The following is a 24,305-nucleotide window of genomic DNA, read 5'->3' as shown; positions in this document are numbered from 1 at the left end:
AATCGACTATCTAATACATGTCGCCATTACCGCAACCTTTTATTTTATAGGGAAATACTGTTGTCTTCAGAGATTTTCATTTCCAGTAGCCAATAAAATTATATAATTTATGTAATGTTTTATATCTCTTGTTTTTGCTTGTTGGCTACCACAGTACAAAACATGTATCGGTGTTAACCGCTATTTCCACGCGGAAGATGTGGCTGCTACAAAACGTAAATGTATGTGAATTATAAATGCCATTTGCGTTGTGTATATTAGTCACCTCACACACTGCTGTTTTCCCTAAAAAAAAAAAAAATGCTTTCATAAGTCAGCAAGGGTTATTTCCAAGCTACAGAGTTTCAGGCATGCAATATATTTCTGTGTACGCAAATGCCCTGAATTATTTGCATCATGCATAATACAAAGCAAAGTTCACAGCTTACTATCATTTTGGGATTTCAAAGTTAAACTCTTTGCTGGACCTTTTGTGGGTCCAACCTTAAATTTGCATGGTGGAAAGAATAAAGCATAATTTCAAAGTCCATACTAATATGCACAAGACCAAATGCATTCATACCCATGTTATGAACTACAAGGCAAATATACTACAGTAAACTTATTAGAAACATGTTAACAGTGCCTGCTTTCAAGTTGTGTCAAGTGTGCATCTTCCAAAAGGCAGTCACTCATGTCTATACTTCCTGCACTTCCAAACCAATACAATGACAGATCATATAAAATGCAGAATTTTTATTTTATGTTCTTTATGGAGTATTTTCTTAATCTTGGAAATACATGTATTTTTTTCTGACATATACTGCCATGGTATTTCTTTTTTGTTTTTGCAAATAAACAATTGCCATCATAACTGAAATATGGTGAGTCATGGCCCCGTTTGGCCCAGAGAAGACGCTGCTTGCATTCAGCACTAAAGTTCTGATCTTACTCATTTCCAGGAATCACATTACATGATGAAGCAGTTGAATGGGCCGCGGCAGGAGATCACGCTAGTCTCACTTTGACCGGCATGGATATCATCAAAATCAAGTAAGGGTACAAGTATAATTGGTGTCTGACTCAGCAGCAGTTTCAGGACACTATGAAAAGGGTGGTGTTTGTGAAAATCTAGTGGTTTTAGATTTGACTGTTGCTTGAAATTTGTCAATTATTAATGAAACTGGGTCTGAAACCGTCCTTCAGTAAACAGGAACACACAAGTTATTACTCTGCAGTTTATAGCACCTCATAGTGTGTGCTCCCAGCTATAAGGCATCAGCTGTCACCACATTGCACATTGTGCAGAATCGTGCACCTGGGTGTGGGACTCCACGTCTTTTCATTCATCTTAGTGGGTTATACGTTTGCATAGCGGTTATGAGTGATTTGGACTAGGATTTTGGAAAAAGCTTTGCGGCCAAAAGTATGTTGCTTCTATTTACCAGACTTTATGGTGTGAAAGTGACATAACATGATATATTATAGGATTGAAAAAAGTAAACTTGGTTATTTTACAAAACACTATTATAACTTTGTGCATGATCCTGACAGACAAATATGTGAGAGACCACTGCCATGAAGACTATCCAAAGAGTCGTGCTTTTAGTCTTACCGCCACAATTATTGTGCAGTGCATCTTGGTTAGGCGAGATGAAAAGGTCCAAAACCTTTTGCACAAAAAGACACCGTAAAAGCTTAATGCAAAGTATTAATTTACTACGTTTTTGTGGGCAGCACGGGGTGACTCAGTGGTTTACAGCACCGGAATTATTGAGATTGAGCCCTTCCGTGTGGAGTTAGTATGTTCTTCCTGTGTTTGTGCGTTATTCCGTGTGCTCTCTTTTTCTACTACACTCTAAAGACCTACAGGTAGCTTAATTGTCTTTTCACCAAATCTTAATCACAGTGTGTGTGCGCATACTTGCTAGAGTATATAGATCATCATCGCGACTGGGGCAGAGACTGATATGAATGAATAATTGTTCTCTGTAAAGAGCAGAATATGTAGGTGCTATATAAATAATGCCATAAATAAATTATAGCCAAAATATAGATTTAAGAAACAATTTGCATAACTGTGACAACTGCAGGCTGAAGGCACTTGCCCTCATTTCAGCATTTGGTGACTACAGATCCAAATACTTTGAAGCTTTTCTTCATTGGTTCAAAAAAAAAGTGCCAAGTATTGCCCACAAATGGACATGGTAGAGGGACCCTGGGTATACACTAAATACTGAATGACCAAGGGTTAATGCTACAATTCCCCACAGACTATTTTTTCTATTTAATTTTTAAAATCACAAATGTATCTAACATTAAGCTGATGATCTCCTATAACTGTTTTCACTTTCCAAAGTTTCTCAGTGTGGAACTCTAATGAGGCTGCTAATGCAAGGCAATTTGCTTTTTATCCCTCAAGCTTGTTCCTGAGGTCACAGGCACCTCATCTGTGTCAGACCCGGTCTTCCATGTACTTGAGGTCAAGGAGGATTGTGTCTCTTCAAAGCGTCAACCAGAGTAAATTAGATTTAAAAACGCATTTTTTTTTAATGGGATTGCAGTTTTAAAAGAAATTCACCTGTCATTTCTAGCAAGGCTAATACTGTAGGTGAGTGTTCCCCATGGGGCACTGCTTACAAAGTTCTTTGCTGCTAACTGCTGCTCTCCCAGATGGTAACATAACTACTACCAAGCAAAGCAGATGCACAAGCCAAGAGAAGTATAGCCAAGTTTAATAGTGTGCACCCTGCAGTGGACTACTCTTGACACATCTTTTTTGACCAACAGCCAATCTGCTCATTTATGAGATGCAGGTCTAAAGGTGCCTACACACTAGATGATGTGCTCACGATGCGATATCGTGAGCGATTTCCCTTGAACTCTCCCCGATTTGGTGTAAAAAGTGTCCAATGTGACCAACGATCTATGGTGCGTCATGTACGAGTTCCAAATCGTGAGATTGTGCACAATAAAACTGTAGCTTACCAAACACCTCACGATGATCTTGACTGTATAAGATAAATGTAAATAATGGGCATAATCATGCATTATACACATTGATGGTTAGTGGGTCACAGGGTTTGCACTGCTCAGCAGCACTATACTCACCAAAATAGATGTCCACGCGATCAGGTGTACCAGCAGAAGGAATCTCGTCCATCTTCCTTGAAATCACAATGCTGCACAAAATGGAGACTGGGCGTGTAAAGGGATGTCAGTCAAATGACGGAATGGACGATAGATCATGCGATTAAATCGTGAGTGTAAACACACGTACGATCTGCACAAAATCGTGTACGAGATTGGCAGATCTTACCTGCAGTAAGCAAGATCTGAAGATGGCGATGTACTACCAGCGGGTACGCGCATCGGCATTGTGATCGTGAGTGGATACTCATGATTTGGACATATTTTACATGATTTGTCCCGTTGCGGCGAAATCGGGTGAATCGTGTAAACTATCGTCTAGTGTGTAGGCACTTTAAAGGATTGTTCTGGGAAGTCCTTGCTATTTTGCCATATGCAGCCAATGTAAGCCTGATGACATCTTGTAGTGATCAAAAAGTACATCTGCCACTTTAGCCCTTTTTATCTGTCCTTTAGATCTTTGCACATACTGTACAACATATAAATATCACTTAATGTTCTTGGGATGCTGTAACATACCTCTGTACATCCATACAGTACTTCCATGAAATGGACTACTATGTTATATATTGTTTTTTTTTATCCATTTTTGAAATGCTGGTTTGGTAAGACTTCTCTGGATATACTTTTTTGGCCGTGGGCTTTTGAATTTCCCACCCACAGGTTCACCTGACCCTTTGCTGTAAGTCATTGGTTGGGGATTTAACAACTCCCATTATTGTACATTAACTGCTACCAAATAAGGATGTTTTCTTACTTTGCTGTGCAGTGTACGATATGTTGATATCTGCTTGTTCTGCGATCCTCTGCTTACAACATTTTCTGAGCAAAATTAGATATTTGTGTAGCCTTCATTAAGCTATTCTAGACAGTGTTTTCATCTTTGTAAATGTAAAAAGTTAGTACATACTAAGCTAAAGATTGAAAACTAAAAAGCCGTTGTGTAAATTGTACATTTCTGCTGCAGTCTTAAAGCCCCCATACACCTATACGATTTCGGGCCGATTGTACGATCTTCGATAAGTCATAAGATGGATCTTGTGAAAATCGTGTCTTTTTTTTTAGTAAGATCAGATCCGATTTTATGATCAGATGTGCAGCACATCTTGTCCATCGTATCATGTGCAGATCTTGCCGTTTATTTTGTTCATGCGATCCATCGTGCAGCAATTCAAGTCATTTCAATGACTGTTTTTTTATGAGCCTGTGAGACACAGGATCGATCTTACGACAGATCCTGTGCTAAAGAAAAACAACAAACTTACTGCCGGGACTGCCAGGGAGCTGCTGGGAGTCGTAGGGAAATCGTATATATGAATCGGATCTTATGCTGGTCGTCTAGGTGTATGGGCCCTATTACATGTTGGTCCATTAACAAGGCAGTATAGATCATTTGTAGAGAAGGTGCAAAATGCACATTCATCCCCTGAAACTATGTATGGAAGTATTTTCCTCATCTCATAGCAGAATATTCATACGTGACAGTAGTAAGGCATTCCCATCTAGGGATGAATGTTTCTGTAGCCCAGGTTGTATTTTGACCTGAAGTCATGCTTAGACGGATAGCACATGAATTTCATAAGTGGTGAAAGTTGTCTCTGACTGCTGCAAATGAACTATTCTGATAGTCACATATTCTATGGTCATGGTATAATGTTTTCCACTGTGCTGTTTCCTCTGCAGTGTGGGCTATGTGTTCTGCAGTCCTAACGACCCTATTAAAGCCTGCACTCGGTTCCGAGCCAGAGTTCTCATCTTTAACTTTGACGTTCCTATAACACAAGGTTTCCCTGTAAGTCTGCATTTGTTTGTGTCACATGTTGTAGAGATGAGGGAATGGACTACACATCTGATTGTTTTCTTACACATTTAGATTGTACATAACGTGAGCCATGAATGGCAGACCATACTTAACCATAATGGTAAATAATGAACATGCTTGACCATAATGGATGCAATCACAGGGACTGCTAGAAAAACAGGTGTCCACATAGGACATTCCAAATGATAACCTGTTTTATTTGCACAATAGCATTGATTTTGATGTTCAACAAAGTACAGATGGGTCCTTACACATCTTTGCTGCAGTTAGGCCAAAAAGCCCCTCTTGGTGCGCCAGGTCCCGTGTGATTCTGCTAGCACCGGGCGACCGTTTTGCATATATAATTAATTTTTTTTGCTGAAGATGCAATGCGACCAGGACGCACCACCAGACTATGCCGTTTGATTTGCAACACTTGTATATCTGTGTGCACCGGAGTCTCTGAATCTGCATATAAAGTGCTACAATGTTGTGGCCGCAGCTTTTTTCATTCCAAGTTCCATTGTGCTTCGTACACAGGCTTAGGTGCACTCATATATACAAGTGTCGCATGTCAAATTAAACAGCATAGTCTCCTGGTGCGTCCAAGTCGAAATTTGCGGCCAAAAAAGACGCCTGACACTAGCAGAGTTACATGGTACCTGGCGGCTCAGTCAAGCCAGGCAAGTTGCACTGCATGGAGTACATTGAGGCTAGAAGTATGAGGACACATCTGTAGCATGAAATGCACATTAATGGATATTTCTTCTTCATGGTCCATAGGGATCCAGAGGGATACCATGTGGAAATGTGGTTGGAGTGATCCAGGCACCAAACAGTTAAGCTTTCAGCTCCCAGAATGCCTCAGGTCCTCCTCCAAATATACCCCACCCCCGGCGACAGGTACTCAATTTGGTGTGGCAGGATTCAGATGCACCTTTTATAAAAGGGGGACTGCTTGGGCAGTCCCAAACTTTTTATTTTATGATTTATTGATGCCTGTGCTGCTACTCCATCTACCCCCGCCGGCGCCGCAACACCAGTAACCGGACTGGTGATTTCGGCGGGCACCAGCTGAGCTTGGCTAACGGCGATGCTGGGACCTTGGACTGCGGCCGGAAGCACGGGGACACAGGTAAGGTGGTTTTCCCGCCTGCGGGAAACCACGTGGCAATCCGTACCTCTGGCGGTTGGAGGCCGCTGTAGTGGGGCGCCCGCTGCATCCGCTTCCCCACTAGACCACCGGGGCAAGTCAGTCTGGCGTCGGGGACAGTGGCGGCGGCCATGTATAAGGCCAGCGCACCCGGGGTTGTTACAGCATAGGGAAGGTAGGCTCTCCTCGGCAGCCCCTCCCCTCAGCCCAGACACCGATCCAGCGGAGTTCTTCCCACGTCTGGGTTGCTCCTCCTACCCTCCTCTGTTATGAGACTCACATCGACCACTATCATTGTTGCGCTGAAGCTGCTGGTCTCAGGAGGTTTGGGTCTGGTCTCCCTGTATACCTCTCCCCAGAGGCCAGGTTATACAGTGCTCAAAATCCTACCAAACCTAGTGCTTTGAGTAGTTGATTCAGGGCCCATTGTAAGTATATTGTATATGCATTGTATGTGACTCTTGCTGGCTCTGCTGTGTAGTTACTGCCTCTATTTTTCTGTACTGTCAGGTATACTATCACTACTATTTCTAAATATACAGGATGATGAGCCAGCCCCTAGACCTAAGGCTTCAGTGTTTAAACACCAGAAGGTGGTAAAAGCTGAGTTTCCTAAGTCTGAGCAACTCACTGAACTTCTGGAAGAAGCACGGAGTAACCCGGATAAATGGTTCCATGTTGCAAAAAGATTAGCATCTTTGTATCCTTTCCCACCTACTGAATGTACTAAATGGGAAGTCCCTCCTACTGTGGATGTTCATGTGACACATTTAGTCACGAGTGCTATACCATCAGCATCTTCCCTTAAAGATCCTAAAGATTAGAAAACTTGAAACGTGTCTTAAATCAGTGTTTTCATTGTCTGGAGCTGTTACTCGACCAGCTATTGTCTGCAGCTTGGGTGTCCAAGGCTGTTGAAGAATGGACGTGGGGCATTAGAAGATACTCTACCGAATGCTACCAGAGAACAGCTGACATATATCTTCCACATACAGGAAGCGACCTCTTACAGTATTTGGGAAAAGCTGCAATAGATGCTAGGCTCCTGGCTTCTAAAGCATCGAAAACTTCAGTTGTTGCTCGTAGAGCCCTTTGGTTAAGGTCCAGGAAAGCAGATACTAGTTCCAAGAAGGCTCTGGAATCCTTACCTTTTTATGGAAACATACTTTTTGCAGCAGAATTGCATAAGATAGTGGCCACTCTGATGTAGCTGTTGATGCCAGATTTTGAGGCTGCCAAAGTCTAGGCAATCTTCTTTTCGGTCCTTTTGCCCTCAGGTAAGAGCAAAAGGACAGTCTTGCTCTAGACCGTCTAGTTCTCGCAGGACCACTAAGCCGCAAACTAAGAGGTCCTGGCTGGTCAGACGTACAGCTTCCTAGCCGGACGACAAACCCTCTGCCTGATGGGACGGGCCACCTCCTGGGGGATCCCAGGGTGGGAGGCAGACTTCTTCAATTTGTGGGCTACTGGCATCAAACAACAACAGACGCCTGGGTCCGAGAAGTGGTCTCTCAGTGGGGTATAATCTCACTTTCCGGAGACATCCTCCCCAGAAGCTTTTTTGTACAACTCCCCTTATCAGATTCTGTCAAGGCCTTGGCCCTCCAGGAGGCCATTTACTCCCTGCTGCGGGCAGGGGTGATAATCCCGGTTCCTGTGGTTCAACAAGGAAGGGGTTATTACTCCAATCTATTTTTGGTTCAGAAACCAAATGGGTCTCATCGCCCTATTGTACATCTGAAAACCCTCAACAAGTTTATCCTTGTTCCCAAGTTCCGTATGGAGTCTATTCAGTCAATTATTTTGGCAATGGAACCTGGGGATTTTATGGCTTACCTAGACATTCAGTCAGATAAAAAATATCAGATGGCGCTGTCTGACAGCTGCTGGTTCAAGGAGGATGTCACTCTCCTAACTAATACAAAACCACAAATAATGAAAGAACCTGTGCTAAATCTTGTATGTACCAAGTAATTATAGAATAATCTAGTGGTCACATTCACAAATCACAATAAATGGTGAAATAATAATGCTAGTGTGAGTATATCACTATTCTTAGGTCGATATCAGAGATAACTTCACAGATCTCAAAATTATTATGACATGGATACTAATAATAAAATAGATGTATAGGCTTGGTTGACGGTAAAAATTGTGTTAACTTAATATGCATGTCAAATCATGCCAGTAAAATACACAATAGTGCACAAATATTACAATGAAACAGTATCATACAAAATAAATAAGTTGGTTGTTGAAAATATTAATAAAATGAAAAAATAAAAGTCACAGGTATAGAGATGAGAAAATTTCAGTCCAAAGGGCCTGGTGCTAGTAATCAATGATAATCCTCAAAAGATGGAATCCGGAATAATGTCCAGCTAAAATAGTTAATAGTTACCAACTTGAAAGAGGTAAAGGTCCTGACGAGTAGGTGATGCGCCCACAGATGGTGAGGAACCTGAAGCACCGTAGTTGGAGAAATAGATTAAGCCGGTCCAGAATCCACAAGCCACAATGAGGCATATGCTATTGAGGAAGCTGCGGGTCTACCGCAGGGAAACGCGTCTAGCTCCCCATCGCATGTGGCCTTTATTCAACAATTGAGAACCTCATTGTGGCTTGTGGATTCTGGACCGCCTTAATCTATTTCTCCAACTACGGTGCTAACTCTTCTGCACGCAGAGTCTCTGATTTGGCAGCGCTCTCTTGTCGCTCCCTCTTTGATTTTTCACCAGGATAGAGCTGTTCACCATACACGGGAGGGTTACCTGCCTAAGGTAGTGTCCCGTTTCATGTCAATAAAGAGATTGTGGTTCCAGCTTTTCAGTCTTCAGACCTTTCTGTAGGTGAAGCCTCCCTGGATGTGGTTCGTGCTCTCCGCATCTGTGGATTGTACAAACTCTTTTAGAAATTCAGACTCTCTTTTTGTGTTTATGGTTTTCACAAACGAGGCTGGCCAGCTAATAAACTCTGGCTCGATGGTTGCGTATGACTATCTCTCAGGTTTACACGCAGGCTGATCTCCCTGTTCCAAACGCAGTGACGGCACATTCTACCCGGTCTGTGGGACCATTGTGGGCGTTTCTTCGTGGTGCCTCTTCTGAACAATTGTGCAAGGCAGCCACGTGGTCTTCTGTCCACACTTTTGTTAGGTTGTACGCCTTTGTGACACTTTTGCCTCTCAGGATGCTTCCTTTTGGGCAGCGGGTTCTCCTTTCTGCTCAGGAGCATCCCCACCCTTAGGGGTACTGCTTTAGGACATCCCCATGATATCTCTGTGGATCCCTATGGACCCTGAAGAAGAAAATAAGAGTTATAGTAGACTTACCTTTGTTAACTCTTTTTCTTCGAAGTCCATAGGTTCCACAGGGCACCCACCCTGACATACCTGGCTGCATTGGGTAATTTTTCTTTCGGTCCTGAATTTCGTCATTTGGTGTGAGAGTGTTTCTATTGTTGTTCCTTCTCCTCTTTCCATCTCTTACCTTGGGCTTGTTTACAAAACTGAGTGCCTGTGACTGGGGGTGGGGTATATGTGGAGGAGGACCTGAGGCATTCTGGGAACTGAAAGCTTAACTGTTTGGTGTCTGGATCACTCCAATCACATTTCCCCATGGTAACCCTGTGGACCCTATGGACTTCGAAGAAAAACAGTTAACAAAGGCAAGTCTCCCATAACTCTTATTATTTTGATACATTTTCCAAAGGAGGAAATATGGTGCATCTTGCTTAAAATTATATTTGACATATATAAGAGTTTATGCCTTTGTAATAATTTGATTAACTATTGTCATCAACCTGACCTGACCAGCCTTATATCAAACTCCAAAATATACTGCTGGATAGTGGAGGTACAATCCCATATACACTACAAGTAAAAAGTTTTAGAACATCCCCATTTTTCTAGATTTTATTGAAATTTATGCAGTTTAATGTCTCATTGTACTCTGAAATTAAAGCATAGAACAAATGATGGAAAATTAAAAATGAATTGTTGAATCATTTTGTTTAAAAAAAAATTGTCTAAATATCAGGTTTTGAAGATATCCAAACATACTCTTTGCATTCTTTCTAATGTACAGGGTAAATCAAATACTGTTTGGGATGTTCTTCCCACTAATGTGGTACTTTGCTTTCACCTTTCTGTCCAGCTCAGTGGGGTTTTAGTCTGGGGACTGTACTGGCCATTCCATGATTTGAAGTGTACCATTGTGGTGTTATCCTCAAAGGTAGTTCTGAAATAAGCTGGAGGTTTGTTGGTCATTGTCTTGCTGTTTTTTTAACCCTTGACCAACTAGGTGTAGACGAGAGGGTATTGCATGGCACTGCAAAATGCTGTGGTTGCCCTTTTGGTGCAGGATGTCCCTTATTTTGTGCAAGTTGCCAACAGGGGAATCCGCAAGAGAGCTCCAGACCATAACGCTTCCTCCTCCATGTTTGACAGTTGATGTCTCAGGGGTTTATTTACTAAATTTGAAAGGATGATGCCTTTAATAGCAAAACATGGGCTATTTCTCTCTTAAAAGAATTGCCCTTTTAAAATATGAGTTTAAAAACGCCAGTAGGCAGTGGCTATTATAAGCTGCCACTTACTAAATATACTCCACACACTGAGAAACCTTTCTATTGACTACTCTATGATGTACAAACACACTGCATGATGAACTAAAGAGTTCACATTTTGAATCATTAGTCCATAAGACCGTCTTCTGTAGTCCACTGACAGTGCTCCATGGCCCAGCAAGGCTCATTATTTCAGAACAGCTCTAAGTTCTTAACCCATGAAGTGTTCCCTGAAAAAGGTTGTTTTTATTTGTTTGTTTTTTAACTCTAAAATTCACATTATTTTTCAGGTTTTTTTTTCTACCTAAATTTTTTTTTAACACAGTTCTCCTTTGTACCATTTCCTGTTATTCACTGGACTTGAATTCCTTAAATTTCAATAAAAACTGGAAAAATTAGAGATGTATCTAAAACTTTTGACTGTACATTTACTTACAAAGGGGTTTTACTGTAGTAATGGTGCAGGCACATCCCCAAGATTCCTCCCTGCAGCCAAAGACATGTTGCAGGTCCCTGGAAATCATTCAAAGTGCCGGCATATTGCTGGTTCTAAAAGGAAAACTAGTGTCAGCCATGGCTGTAGCACTGATTCACTTTAGCGCTGCCTCCCACCACATTTTATTGACCAGGAAAGACCTCAAACCAGTACTGTAAATATACAAAGTGTCTGTATTGTTTGTTTCACTATTGTAGGGAAAAAAGTAACTCAAATAGCTGTAGCAGATGCACTCAGTATTCACAGCAATGGCCACCATGTTGGAGTTTAAACACACCCTATAGTGGCCAACCTCCTGCGCTCATTGGTATTTCCTTCTCTATTAAAGTGCAGTTAAGTGTAAAAATAACTATGTAAAGCATTGATTTTGAAAAGACCATGTATGATGAGGGATCTATTCATATGTATTAAGGATAACTTAATTTTTTTTTTCTTTAACATTGAGTGTCTAGGAGTTGTAATGATATTTCTCAGAGAGAAGGAGCTCTCTGTATATATAGAGGATTAAAAAAAAAAAAAAAAGTATTATAATTAAAATGTTTATTAATTGGGATTTCTGATTCGTTAGGTCACTGTAAGTAGACTTTTTAAGTAACACAAAGACTACAGCATTTTTGCTTACTATACTGTTTATATGTTAGTGACTAAGTATGTGAGATGAGCTATCATAGAGCTATGTCACGTCAGCATTTGACAGCAACTTCTGACTGTGTATTCCTGGAAAGGCAAGACAAACCGTATATCCCCCTCTTCCACAAATATATATACAATACATTTAGCTTTCCACCTGAAGTCATAACGCACAGCTTAACATTATTTCATTATTTTACCTTTGTGCTTTACTGTAAGTATATCACAGAAATTGTTCCCTAATGTGTTTTAATTCTATTATTCAAATGTAGGTAATTATACACTACCAAACTGTGAGTGAGCCGGCCACCATCAGGAAGTTGGTCAGTGTACTACACAAGAACACAGGAGAAGTGATGAAGAAAAAACCAAAGTGAGAATTATATTTATATAACGTACACTGTTTATTTATGTATAACATAGTGTACTTTAGTGTGTATATATCGAAGACAGATTTTTCTAAAAATGACATCATTTTTTTGTGCTGTAGCGTTTGCCAATGTTATGCCACACAGCCTTTCATCTTGTTTAGGGGCTGATTGCAGTGACTATACATACTTTGGCTGTAATATCCTGCTCAGGTTCTGGGATCTGGGTAACTGGCACATAATGCAGAAGAGAAGGTTTTTTTTTTTTTTTTTATTCTAGCACAGGTCTTACAATCACTTTAGCTAAAGCAAAAAATCCAGAACCAACAACATATAAGTATAATTAGCCGAGATTGTATGTGCAAGAAAAATAAATAAACTATTTTTGGAGGGCATACTTTTACCCATTAAAATATAACTTTTATTAGGTATATATTTTAAAATTAAATTAGTTATTTTTTAACATACAACTACAGGAAGGACAAAGAGATCCCTGCTACTTAAGGGCTATGGTCTTGAAGTCCCTTCTAAATAAACAATAAAAGTACAAAAGTATCCACATACACTTAGCCTATATACGCCATAAGGTGCAGGATTCCCGATGCAAGTGAGCTGCTTCGAGCAGTGTTGCGTCTTTTTCGCACGAATGTGCATCTTAGTTGCATATCATATCACTAGTGAATTACAGCAAATTAAAGGAAAGGGGCGAAGTATATAGATAATTTATTTCTGAGCAATTCTCAAGTCTCTAAATGCTGAAAAAATGGTTTGTATTCAAAGCTTAAATTCAATGTTTCATTCCACACAAAATATACATATATAAAGTATAAAATGTATCCAAAGTCCATACACAATGTAATCCCCATTCCAGTTCATCAGTAATACACAGTGGAAGTAACATTTTTCTCCCACCAGTTTCTGTTGTCTGTGTGCCAGGAGGCAGTGAATGGTAGATGAGAGAACTGGGGAGCGCCCTTCTGCTGTCTGATTTCTTTAACCATCCAGTTCCCTGGTATATATCAAATTGCAGTGAGATCATTATGGATCATATGAGAAAGTGTCTTGAAATTGAGATTAAAAAGACGGAAAAAGAGTTAAATCTGTGTCCTCGTGTGCATAAGTGGGGTACCCATCTGTACAAAGGGGATAGTTATAGCACACCCTTGTGTGGGTTTGTTCACGTTCTTTCAGGTATCCCACTCTCAATACGTCTGTAAGCTCAAGAAACAACTTAAAGTAACATAAGTGCTAACCAGTCAGAGGGCACATGATGAACAACTTCCCCATCCTGGAGTCTCTTCTGTCAGTCAGCATCATAGATCTTTACTTTGCAGTAATTCTCTAGTTGCAATACAAAATAATTAAAAATATTGTATAAAATTACCTTAAGGGCTCTGTAATATAAGGTGTATATGAAACATAAATTAATTTAATTTGTAACAAGTACGTATAGAACTTCATATAATGTTCCACCTCTCAGTGCTCCATTTCCAAGGATCAAAGTGAAGAGTCTTGCTTAATTCTCTATGGTCTTCTCTTATTAAGGGATGACACACCGAAATCACTCCAATGGATATGAGAGGTATATAAAAGATAATGACAATCCACCATACAAATACATACTAGGCCACGTACTGTATATGTATTTGGTTGGTGTTAGAGACCACTCCTGTATTAGGTTTGCTGCCTATTTTCTGGAGCGCTGGTGAATTTCTATATATTTTTTATAAATTAATTTCATGTGTGTACACACACTTTGTTTGAGCCACAAAGTTATTTAAAATATTGTATAAAATTACCTGCACGCTGTGTGTATAAGGTGTATATAAAACATAAATGCATTCTGTGTGTATATTTGGGTCCCATTCCCAATATATCTCATTATGATATGCAAATATTCCAAAATAAGGAATATTCCGATATCCAAAATACCCCTGGTCCCAAGCTTTTTGGATATGGGAAACTCAACCTGTATACCTGATCTACTTCTGGCCCTCTCTCCCTTAGCAGGGTCGCACATTACTCTTAATCTCAGTAGAAGATTAAATGAATAACCTTTATGCAATGAAAGAGACTCTATCAGGAGCTGGGGACTGCAAGTAAAGGTTTGTAGGGTCGCATCATCCCCCTCACTGATCCAATCCTTTGCTACTTGTTCCAGTATACAGTAGTTTGCCCTCTAGATTCCTCTTTCTTTCTTTACTACAAGTTGTTGGTCCTCAAGAGCTGACTATTTAAGTTTTTCCTTCGGTCCTGCATAGCGTTCTCCCCCTTGTAAATTATGTACATCCCACTTGTTAGGGTAAGTAGAGGCGACAAAATACCAAGATATTTACTGTCCTAAAATAATATGATCTATACTAATTTTTGAAGTGCATGTTAATTACATATATGGTTGAAATCATGTTGCCATGACCAAAAAGTCGTTAAAGCAGTGCTCAGTAGATGTAATTGCAGACTGAATAGGATAGTGTAAATGTCTGACATATAGAATCACTAATGTTCTTTCTGCAGTGTGGCAGGCTGTTTTTCATCTTTGTCATAATGTAATAATTTTTGTTTCAGTTTGGAAACTTTTATTCTCCTTTATACATGTTTCATCTTTATGTTCTGTATTCTCTTCCAGATGCCTAACAAAAGGGATGAATGCCATAATAGAGCTACAAACACAGAGACCTGTTGCTTTAGAATTGTACAAAGACTTTAAAGAACTTGGCAGGTTCATGCTTCGTTATAGTGGGTCATCTATAGCAGCTGGAGTTGTCACAGAGGTAGCCCTTACATTGTTACACACACTCTAACATCATAATGTTCCTAACAAACTGCTTTGTGGCTTTTACAATCTTTCATTAGGCACGTGAAAGATTTATCATTGGGCAGCATTCACTGGTGTGTCTGGCACAGTGTTCCCTCAGGGAAAACCAAAAATCTTTTTGAAAATTTACGTTACCATACTGAGGGCTTGTGGCTTATTTTGAGGCGTGGCAGAAATTACTTTTATTTCCTGGCTTCCAACATCAGTGGCGCCTAAATAAGCAATATTGAAATACTACTTTGCACTCCTAAGCTACCAAAATTCAAAATGTTATCCCTGCAAATAAAAGGACTCATCATCTGATTATATACCTGTAATCTGCAGATATGTCCTTCTCGTCGTCCTCAATGAATGGCCCTTAAAAAGCAAAAAAAGTACCCTCTTCAAAGCTAGGTGCCCCAAAGGCCTCGTACCATTAGATCCATCCATTCCTGAGGGCCTCACTCTCCCAGTACTTTTCTCTTCTTACCACGCTACACAACTATACCATGTAATATAGTGGCTTTCAGACCCGGGTTGTAAGAAATTGGTGGATCTTAAAAATGCTATGCTCCAGTATGGAAAGGTTGATGGGATCATCTGGCTCGCTAAATCTCATGGACCAGCCTCTGCTTATGCGATTCCAACTATCCAATTCACTCTAAAGGTGTGGGACAGACTTCGTAATTCCCATGATCTAGCGCCGCACCCCTCTCCTATATCCCCTATTTGGGACCATCCTTTATTTCCTCCAGGTTGTGGCAGCTCTTTGGTCTCTCTTTGGCAGGGCTTACAGATTGAAAGACAGTGCTATATTTCAGCAGGAACTCCGTTCCCGAATCTCTCATTATGACATAATGTCCTGGGCCAAAATGTATTTTCCATAAGCTAAATTTTATTTTACAGTCCACTTTGAGTGCCTTCTATTCTAAATACTATATATAGAATATATATAATTTTTTTCTATTGCTCCACCCCCTGTAACCTCTTCCATAGTTCGTGAACCCATTTTTCCATAAAAATAGCCCTGTTGACAGGTATTGGCATGTGAAGGGTAAATTTGCTCCATCACCCACCATTTGTGGACCTTCAAACTCTGCGGACCTCAAAGAAGCAAAGAAAAGAACTGAAATGTCCAGAGGTGGACCTTCAAACTCGCTGCTCACTCCTTTCCTCATGCCACTACCAGTACTTGCAGATTGTTAGCTATGTTAACTCTAAATCTCCTTCCCGTGCTGTATTGAACGCCTTTGTATATACTCGATAGGTCAGAAAGGCAACATCTCCGTACTTTATCAATTCTGGCCCCGACGACTCTTGACCTGACCGGGAACCTTATGAACTAGTTTGGGAGGCCGATCTATCAACTCCTGTTGATGACAAGGGATGGTCTGCCATTAGTTCCAGAATTGCTAAAGATTCCTTTAATGTGGCTATAAGGGAAACGTGTTATAAGGTAGATACGAGATGGTACCTGATGCCATCTAAGATTCACACCCAATTTCCATCGACTCCTAGCTCCTGCTGGAAACAATGTTGTGAGGAGGGTACGTTTTTCCACACATGGTGGTCTTGCAGTTCACAGGCATGTCTCACACGACACGAGATGCTACTGTAGCGCTCTAGAGTGCCTCGGTCCGGTCGCAAACATCAAGACAAGCTTATAGGGCATAGTTGTAATGCCACAGAATCTTTGCCAAAAATTGGAAATCATCAATAGCACCCTATTTAACAGCGCCCCTGTCATTTAACTTTGAACTCCACTTTACCACTCCCCCCCTCCATATCAGAGGTCCATACATTTACCCCATTGTGCCCTATCTCCGCATACTGGCTTGCACACGCGTGGGGGCTCCCTCTTTCAAATGATGTGCCTCTTTAGTGGTAATCACCAGACAATGACTGAAACAGTACACAAAAAATAAAATCTTCCACTGCTGGAGGAGATCTGGTGCCCAGATCTCCCCCATGTTGTGTTAAATAAAAACATGGGTCACCTCATTTAGTGCAGTAGGTTTTCTAGTTTAGAACATGGTAGGCATTGTTGGGCTACTATATTATTCCTACACATTTAACGCATCATTAAGAGACAAAATTGGCAAAAAAAAAAAAAACAAACTTAATTTTCAAGTTGAGATTTTTTCATGAAACCCTACACGTAGAATCCTGCTTTTTGCATTTTTTTACAATGTAGATTAGTGCCAAAGCAAGAACCTCAAAGTATTTCTTTTAGCTACATTTTATTTGACATTAGTAGGCGTAAAAAAGACTAATGGTATCTTATGAAAATTGATGTACTGTATGAACGATATTGGTGAACGAATTCCCTTCGAACTTTCTGTAGTGCAGGACAAATTATATTGGTTGTACACACTGAAAGATATCTTTAAAGATATCTTTCAGTGAAGTCAACCTGCCACATCTCTGAACAGGCAATTCCTGACGATATCGTCAGATCGAGCTGCATGTACGGACGACAAAAGACATCGCATTGTTGGTCGTTCACTGCATATGCACTGAACGATATATCATTATCGTCCATATCATTGACAAAAATCGTCTAGTATGTATGCAGCTTTAGTTTTCTTAAAAAAAAAAAAAGTTATAATTTGTGTGGGTACGGCATAAAAAAATGAATCATTGATGTGGGAATGTGACAAGCACAAATGTTGAAAAATGGCCTCAAAGAGTGTAATAAAACACACATAATGTCTTCATATCTGTATTATAATATGGTTGGTACAGTCCCTGGGCTTAATGATGCCGGAGAGCATAGTATTTTCTGACTTAATAGCAAAACAAAGTAAGTAGTTTATTAAAAGGTGTTTGAGTCCAAAATGAAAGTTGCTGGTTCTGAGAGACTTCTTCTTTTACACAATGATTACAAATCACAAACATGATTGCACCAGCATATACTATATCCTTAAATGTTCTCCAACAACTTTGGCTAACAGAGGCTTTTTTTTCTTGTAAACTCACACGCATAGGCCCCAATCTAATCCTGTCGTAATGTTGGCTCCTTTGCTTTCCTTATTTATTCTTCTTGCATGCTCTGTATTACTTACTTTTCTGTGTATTGCTTATTACAGCTCACATATTATTCTTAATATTTTAATATTGCACTCACGCTTTGTCATTTTCCTGGGTATTGTCTTTCATTGTTCTGCATGTTCCATTATGTAGTGACAATTGTCCTCTGATTTTACTATGTGAAATTGCATGCTTCTTTCAATGGGTTTTCTTCCTACTATTAACTTGTCTGTTCTGAATGACTGCATTTGGTATCCTTTTAATTGCACTGAAAAAGCACCTCTTCTGCTGCTGCTGGACAGGGAAGATTTCTGTATTCTTTTTTTTTTCACCCTCAGAAGTATGTGACTTCTAATAGGTTCATCTATGGCACAGGTTCTCAAACTTGGTCCCCAGGACCCCAAACAGTGCATGTTTTCTAGGTCTCTTCACAGAATCACAAGTGAAATAATTAGCTCCACCTGTGGAGCTTTTAAAATGTGTCAGTGAGTAATGAATACACCTGCGTATCTGCTGGGTGACCTGGAAAACTGGAACTGTGTGGGTTCCTGAGGTCCGAGTTTGAGAACCAGTGATCTATGGCCAAATTCTCAACCCTCAAGATTTTCCAGCAGGTCATGTTTTGAGGATATCTGTCTGTGGAAGCAGGTGGTATAATTTCTGACCCAGCTAAAAAGATGAATTCACCTGCGCATGAATAAAGAAATCCACAAAACATGACCTCTTGGTTTTTCTTGAGGACTGGAATTGAGAACCACTGCTCTATGGTACAATATTTTAGATTCTTGCTGCTATATTGAAAACAGCCATATACAGATGTGCCCAGTTACATTGTGGCTGATCGCACCACAAAGGTGTGCCTGCATACACTACTGTACGATATGGCGTGCACCATACATTCTTATGGAGGTGCGGTTGCGTGCGCAGTGCGCGTATGCACTCACGGGCACGTGTCTTGCACTATGCATGGCGAGATTTGCCACACCACTGGCAAGGATATAGCTAGGCATATTTGTATCATGAATAAATAGTTTTTGAAATGTATTGTTTATTTCACTGTTTTATCAGTTGCTAACATTATTTTGCAGATATTGTTTTAGTTTCAAAAAGAAATATGTCGCCTGATTTCTAACATCAGAAGAGTTATTGAGATTACTTAAGGCAGTGCTTCAGTCCTGAGGGACCCTAACAGTTCATGGTTTACAGATCTCATCAGTTTCAACAAGTGAAATAATTGGCTCCACCTGTGGATCTTTTAAAATGTCAGCTAGTAATGAGTACACCTGTGCACCTTCTAGAAGATCAGGAAAACATGCACTGTTAGGGGTCCCTGAGGACTGGAGTTGGGAAACACTGACTTAGGTTTTACCTTCTCAACTCTGTTTCAAAAGCATAGACCAGAGGTTCCCAAACTCCGCTATTACAGTCCTCCACGTTTTAAGGACAGGGTCGGACTGGCCCACAGGGGTACAGGGGAAATCACTGTTTAAGGTTTTCCATGCTTGCGTTCATGTAACTTAATTATTACCTCAGTCAACTTGCTTTAACCATTTGGGCTCAAGCATGGATATCCTTAAAACCTGGACTGTACTAGCAGAGTTTGGAACCTCTGGCATAGACAAAATGTATTTGATATTTTAAATTCACTACTGAGTTTTATTACAATAGGTCATCTTCATTGTGTTTTATATTCATTTATTTTATTTCAATTAGATAAAATAATGACACTAATAGTGCATCAAGGAGACTTTTACGACCAGCTGAGTAGATTAACATTGGACACACAAGTTCTCTTCCTGGATTGCCTGGCTGAAGATATAAAGTGCAGTTAAGACGTACAGTACAGAAAGCCAGAGAGAATCTCGGTGGACTGTCACTAGAAGATCACTTCTCAGCATCTCTATCTGAGAGAAGGAAGAGCCAAGAGTCCTCGTCCAGAGTTCAGCGCATCATACTACCTGTGATAAAGTGCTTCTCCACGTCTCTCTACCGTCCTAAATCAATGAATGCAGCAGCTTCTCATACAAAATGCAACAATAAGTTATATTAATAATTAAGCTGGGATTTAGCATGATGCTTTAATCTGAAACTGGCAGACATGTTTACAATTGTTTTCTGAAATGTCTGCATTTTTATTTTATTTTCATTTATAGTAATAAGAAGTGATTTAATATATTTAGTGGTGAATATGAGGTGGAACAAAACTAATGGACTCCATATTATTTTTGTAAGTTTTAGAGCATGGCTGAGCTTTGAAAAGATAGAAACCTTCCATGAGATGGTTATTTGTTGTGTTAGAGATGCTGCAGAGGATGTGCCAATCTTATGAAATGATCAAAAGGAATTTAAAATAACTGCAATTAAAAGCAAAAAAAACCCAATCAGTTTGAGCATAACGTGTCTTGTGTGTTCTTATGTAATCTGAAATGATTTGATAAGTGTTCCTCTAGTACAACACATTACATAAGTTGGGATCTGGACTATAGATAGGCAGTTAAAAGGTTGACAATGTAAATATAATATTGTTGCAAATTCAACAGACCAGCTCATATCCAACATATTTTCTTCTATGTATTAACAAGTACACCAGGTATATGGCGTAATAAAATAAGACTTTTTAAACTCTTACCACCCAATCAGTGTAGCTGGAAACCAGTAGACATGAACATGCTTGCTGTAGAGATCTAATAGATCTCTTACAAATTGGTGGCTTGTATTTACACAAATTTCCTGAACGCTCTGTGATCAAAGCTTGCCCTGAATTATATACAGTAGGTTTCTTTTTAGGAGTACAGACATGGGTATGCTGGTAAGTGTTATATATATGCAGTGATATTATGCTTACTTGCTCTCTTAAATATGTTGCATGACTAATTTGGTGATTTGTGTTTTTAAATGAATCACACAAGCAGCCATAGATATGAGTTGTACCAACAGATGTAATAAGTTAAGCAACTGTGAAGAGCAATTGGTCACTAAACTTGTTCATGTTTAATCTGTAATTTTAGTATAAGAGTAGGCATGGAAGTAGTTTTTATTCTGCCTTTTAAGCACTACTGTACATAAATGCAGCTATAACATAGCCACACTTTACCGATCCTTTTGTAAGATCCATGATCAATTTAGAAGAGTTTGTACACATAGGGGTGGGCAGTGGCGTCCCTCCCCACGGTGACACCCGGTGCGGGGAGGGACGCCATGCGCTCGGCACCTGCCGAAATGGGGGCGTGGCCTTCGGGAGGGGGTGTGTTGGAGGCGTGGCGTCGCATGGCGGGCCTTCGGGAGGGGCGTGGCCTCGCGGCGCGAACCCGGCTCGTGGCCGTGGTTAACAAAATGATACATTAGGTATCAATGGGGTGATGCCCGGCGGGGGGTGCAGGAGGTGCGGGCATGGGCAGTGCGGGCTCCCTCACTGACAGGAGCCGAGTGCTGCACTTAATGCTATAGTGCAGCACCCGGCTCCTGTCACTGAGGGGGATCCTGCACCTTGGTGTCACCCCTCGGCGGGTGACACCCGGGTGCGGGCCGCACCCCCCGCACCCGCCTTGTGACGCCACTGGGGGTGGGTCTGAGTGCTGGGAGCCCCTACTCACTGTAACTCTCCCCACACTACACTAAGCTTCAGTGTCTTTTGATTCTCCTACCTGCATCACAAACTGCTTCTCTTCCTCTCCCTGCTGCTGCTGACTGAGCTCTGGTGGGTCACTGAGCAGTGCATTTCCTGGACATCCAAGGTGCTCAAGGCACCCCCTCCCTACAGTGAGGCATGCTTCTTTTGGCTCTCTTTCTATGCAGTATTACTGGCCGTGGTGTGGCCCTGTCCCAGCTGTGCAAGCATTGTCTGAGAGGTGAGGCTGAGCTCTTGTTGCCACACCTCTTGCAATTCTAGGAAGCTCCGTAGATTTGATAGGGGTGGTGGTATGGCCTGGGAAGGCTCTGCCCCCAACCTGACTGCACGTCCCTGGTTTATATATGTTTATGTGAGAAATGCAGGGTGATACTTAGCTCTTTGCCCTGCCAGCTAACTAGTGTGCCTATAGGTCAGCCTTATGCATCACCACTGGCCTTCCTGGTATATCAATATGAGATAAATAAATTGCCTAGGCAGATAGTGGGTGAAAGAAGAAACCCGTTTATTGTATGAAAATACACAAATGACACGTCATCATTCAGGCAACAATACCAAGAGGTTTACAGCACTGCAAATTTACAGTACTGCACACTTCCACGCCTTACCAGCATCTAAACAGTCACCTTGATGTGCAATCCCGGCTGCTGAGCCACACACTATACTTCTGTACATGGGGTGGGGGGCTAAGCTCATCGTCTTACCGCTTTTGGCAAGTACACAGAGTAGCAAAGCTAACTGAATCTTCTCTATCCTTACCAACCAAAACTTTTTCCCCGCATCAGCAATGACCAGGTTAAAATTAGCTACACAACTAAATAGCTATGGTTTTATAGCCTTAACTTTGCATGGTATTTCATCTCCCCTCTGTGGTCCCGGAGATCACACCCAGTCTTTAAGACATTGTGGTCACTAAGTGTGATCTGGGTCCAGTGTGCCCGTCTGGGTTGGATACAACCTAGCATGATGCATGCACCTCCTGATGAACAGTGGAACATCACAATAGCAGTTTGGGTGACCCCGTCTGGCTACATTTAAGAATACATACAAGGACATATATGCATAAACATGCACTATTGCAGTAATAGTACATGTAATGATATAGCATCAGATGAGGAGGTGTCCAGCAGGCTTTATTCTCAATGTCTAACACCCCTGATTTGACCACAATTTAGGATGCTTTTTACATACAGATCAATGATCGCATAGTTTGGTTGTATTCTGCTTTTAGGTTTTAGGAGAATAATACGTGTGTCATAACAATTTAAAAAAAAGAAAAAACTACTTCCTAGCTCCATTTGTCTTCAACTGAATGCTCTATGATCAAGTCTGTAGTAAATTTAATTTATTTCAACAGGGAATAAGAGGGCTGTAATGTAAGTGGTACTTCATATTACTGCATTTTCATTATTTTTTATGATGTATGGAGTTCAAGTACATATCCCTTAGTGCAGACACTTTAATGGTACTGTATATTTTTTAAAAAAAGAGAAATTCCCAGCGGTTCCAAGTTAATAAATGAAAATCTTTTTAGTTATTTTTTTTTTTAAATAAACTGCAAGCATATGTCACATAAGATGGAGGTCCCTACAATGGAAATGCAATGTACAGGGATACATTAATCAGCCTGTACCATCACCAGTGGAACTAAATAAATAGTACCTATACAATATCGGAATGTGACATAACAGGCATTTAAAGGTCAAACATGCTGATAGAGGAGATATGAATTGTAAAGGTTATAGAATAAAACTTAATGGTCAGTAGTCTGATTCTTAACCATATCCTCCAAAGATGTACATGTCAGGTGTCACCAGTGATATTAGTGCAACCTGAACTGCAGAATGAAATATAAGTAAAACACAGTGTAATGACAAGAAAGAAACCAAAGGGAAATGGCCAGGGCCGTAACTAGGGTGGAGCGACGTGCCACGGCAGAGGGTACCGCAAAGCAGGGCGTGCTGTTCAGGTCTGTCAATTTTCTGTTTATAATCTCACTTGTAACTTCCTCTTATTTTATCCCCGGCATCTCCTGGCTGCCCCTATATCCTCCTTGGCTGACTCCCCCTCCATCTGGCCACATCCCCAAGTACCTTCAGTCACATCCTCTATTTTTATTTAACGCACACATTTCAAAATACTGTCATACACGGGACACCTTACACATGAAGCTATCCGACTTACAGTTTCTGATGGCAGCCCTGAACACAGCCACCGATTCCCGACCTAGGTGTTGCCAGCACACCTCGAGTACCCTGAGTTCAACTGCCGACCTTCAGTCGTGATCTACACTGCCTGCTCCAGGCTTGTGCATGGCTGTTCTGATGGACAAATCCTGCTGCAGGTACAGCTTCACCAGTGCTCTCCTACATCTAGAGCTGGTGAGTTATACTGCATAATTATTGTGTATCATCACTGCAGTCATTGGATTCATACTGTATTTGGCAGTGACACCTAGATAACATTGATACAACGGGATCGGTACCCCTTCCAAAACAAATCATATTTGTCGTGGCCCTTACCCATGAGGCCACTCCCCTCTTTCGGGCGTGCGTCTTATGCCTGTATTTGAAAAATGGGAGACAGCATATTGTTAATGAACCCCTAAAAAGGGCAGTGTAGTGACTTCAATCAACCAAAAAAACTTTTTTTGTTATACAGGTTCAGTCTCCCATATCCAAATATTCCGAAATACGGAATAATTTTGGCA

The 24,305-nt window shown here is 40.8% G+C and overlaps 1 protein-coding gene across 1 annotated transcript in view; it reads left to right on the top strand.

Annotated features, from left to right (window-relative positions):
• The window catches only part of HBS1L (HBS1 like translational GTPase), a 151,206-nt gene extending 130,860 nt beyond the window's left edge, over positions 1-20,346 (top strand). The window contains exons 14-18 of the mRNA XM_088452350.1: positions 942-1,032; positions 4,813-4,921; positions 12,048-12,148; positions 14,770-14,914; positions 19,681-20,346. Coding sequence (XP_088308476.1) covers positions 942-1,032; positions 4,813-4,921; positions 12,048-12,148; positions 14,770-14,914; positions 19,681-19,689 — 455 coding nt within the window. The 3' untranslated portion in view covers positions 19,690-20,346. The remainder of the gene's footprint in view (positions 1-941; positions 1,033-4,812; positions 4,922-12,047; positions 12,149-14,769; positions 14,915-19,680) is intronic.
• Positions 20,347-24,305: the final 3,959 nt, after the last annotated feature.

Source organism: Taudactylus pleione, unplaced genomic scaffold (genome assembly GCF_031769625.1).
Source record: "Taudactylus pleione unplaced genomic scaffold, aTauple2 ptg000006l, whole genome shotgun sequence".
NCBI classification, from domain to species: Eukaryota; Metazoa; Chordata; class Amphibia; order Anura; family Myobatrachidae; genus Taudactylus; species Taudactylus pleione.
Note: the sequence above shows the minus strand (reverse complement) of the source record. Positions and strands in the feature narration are given on the sequence as shown.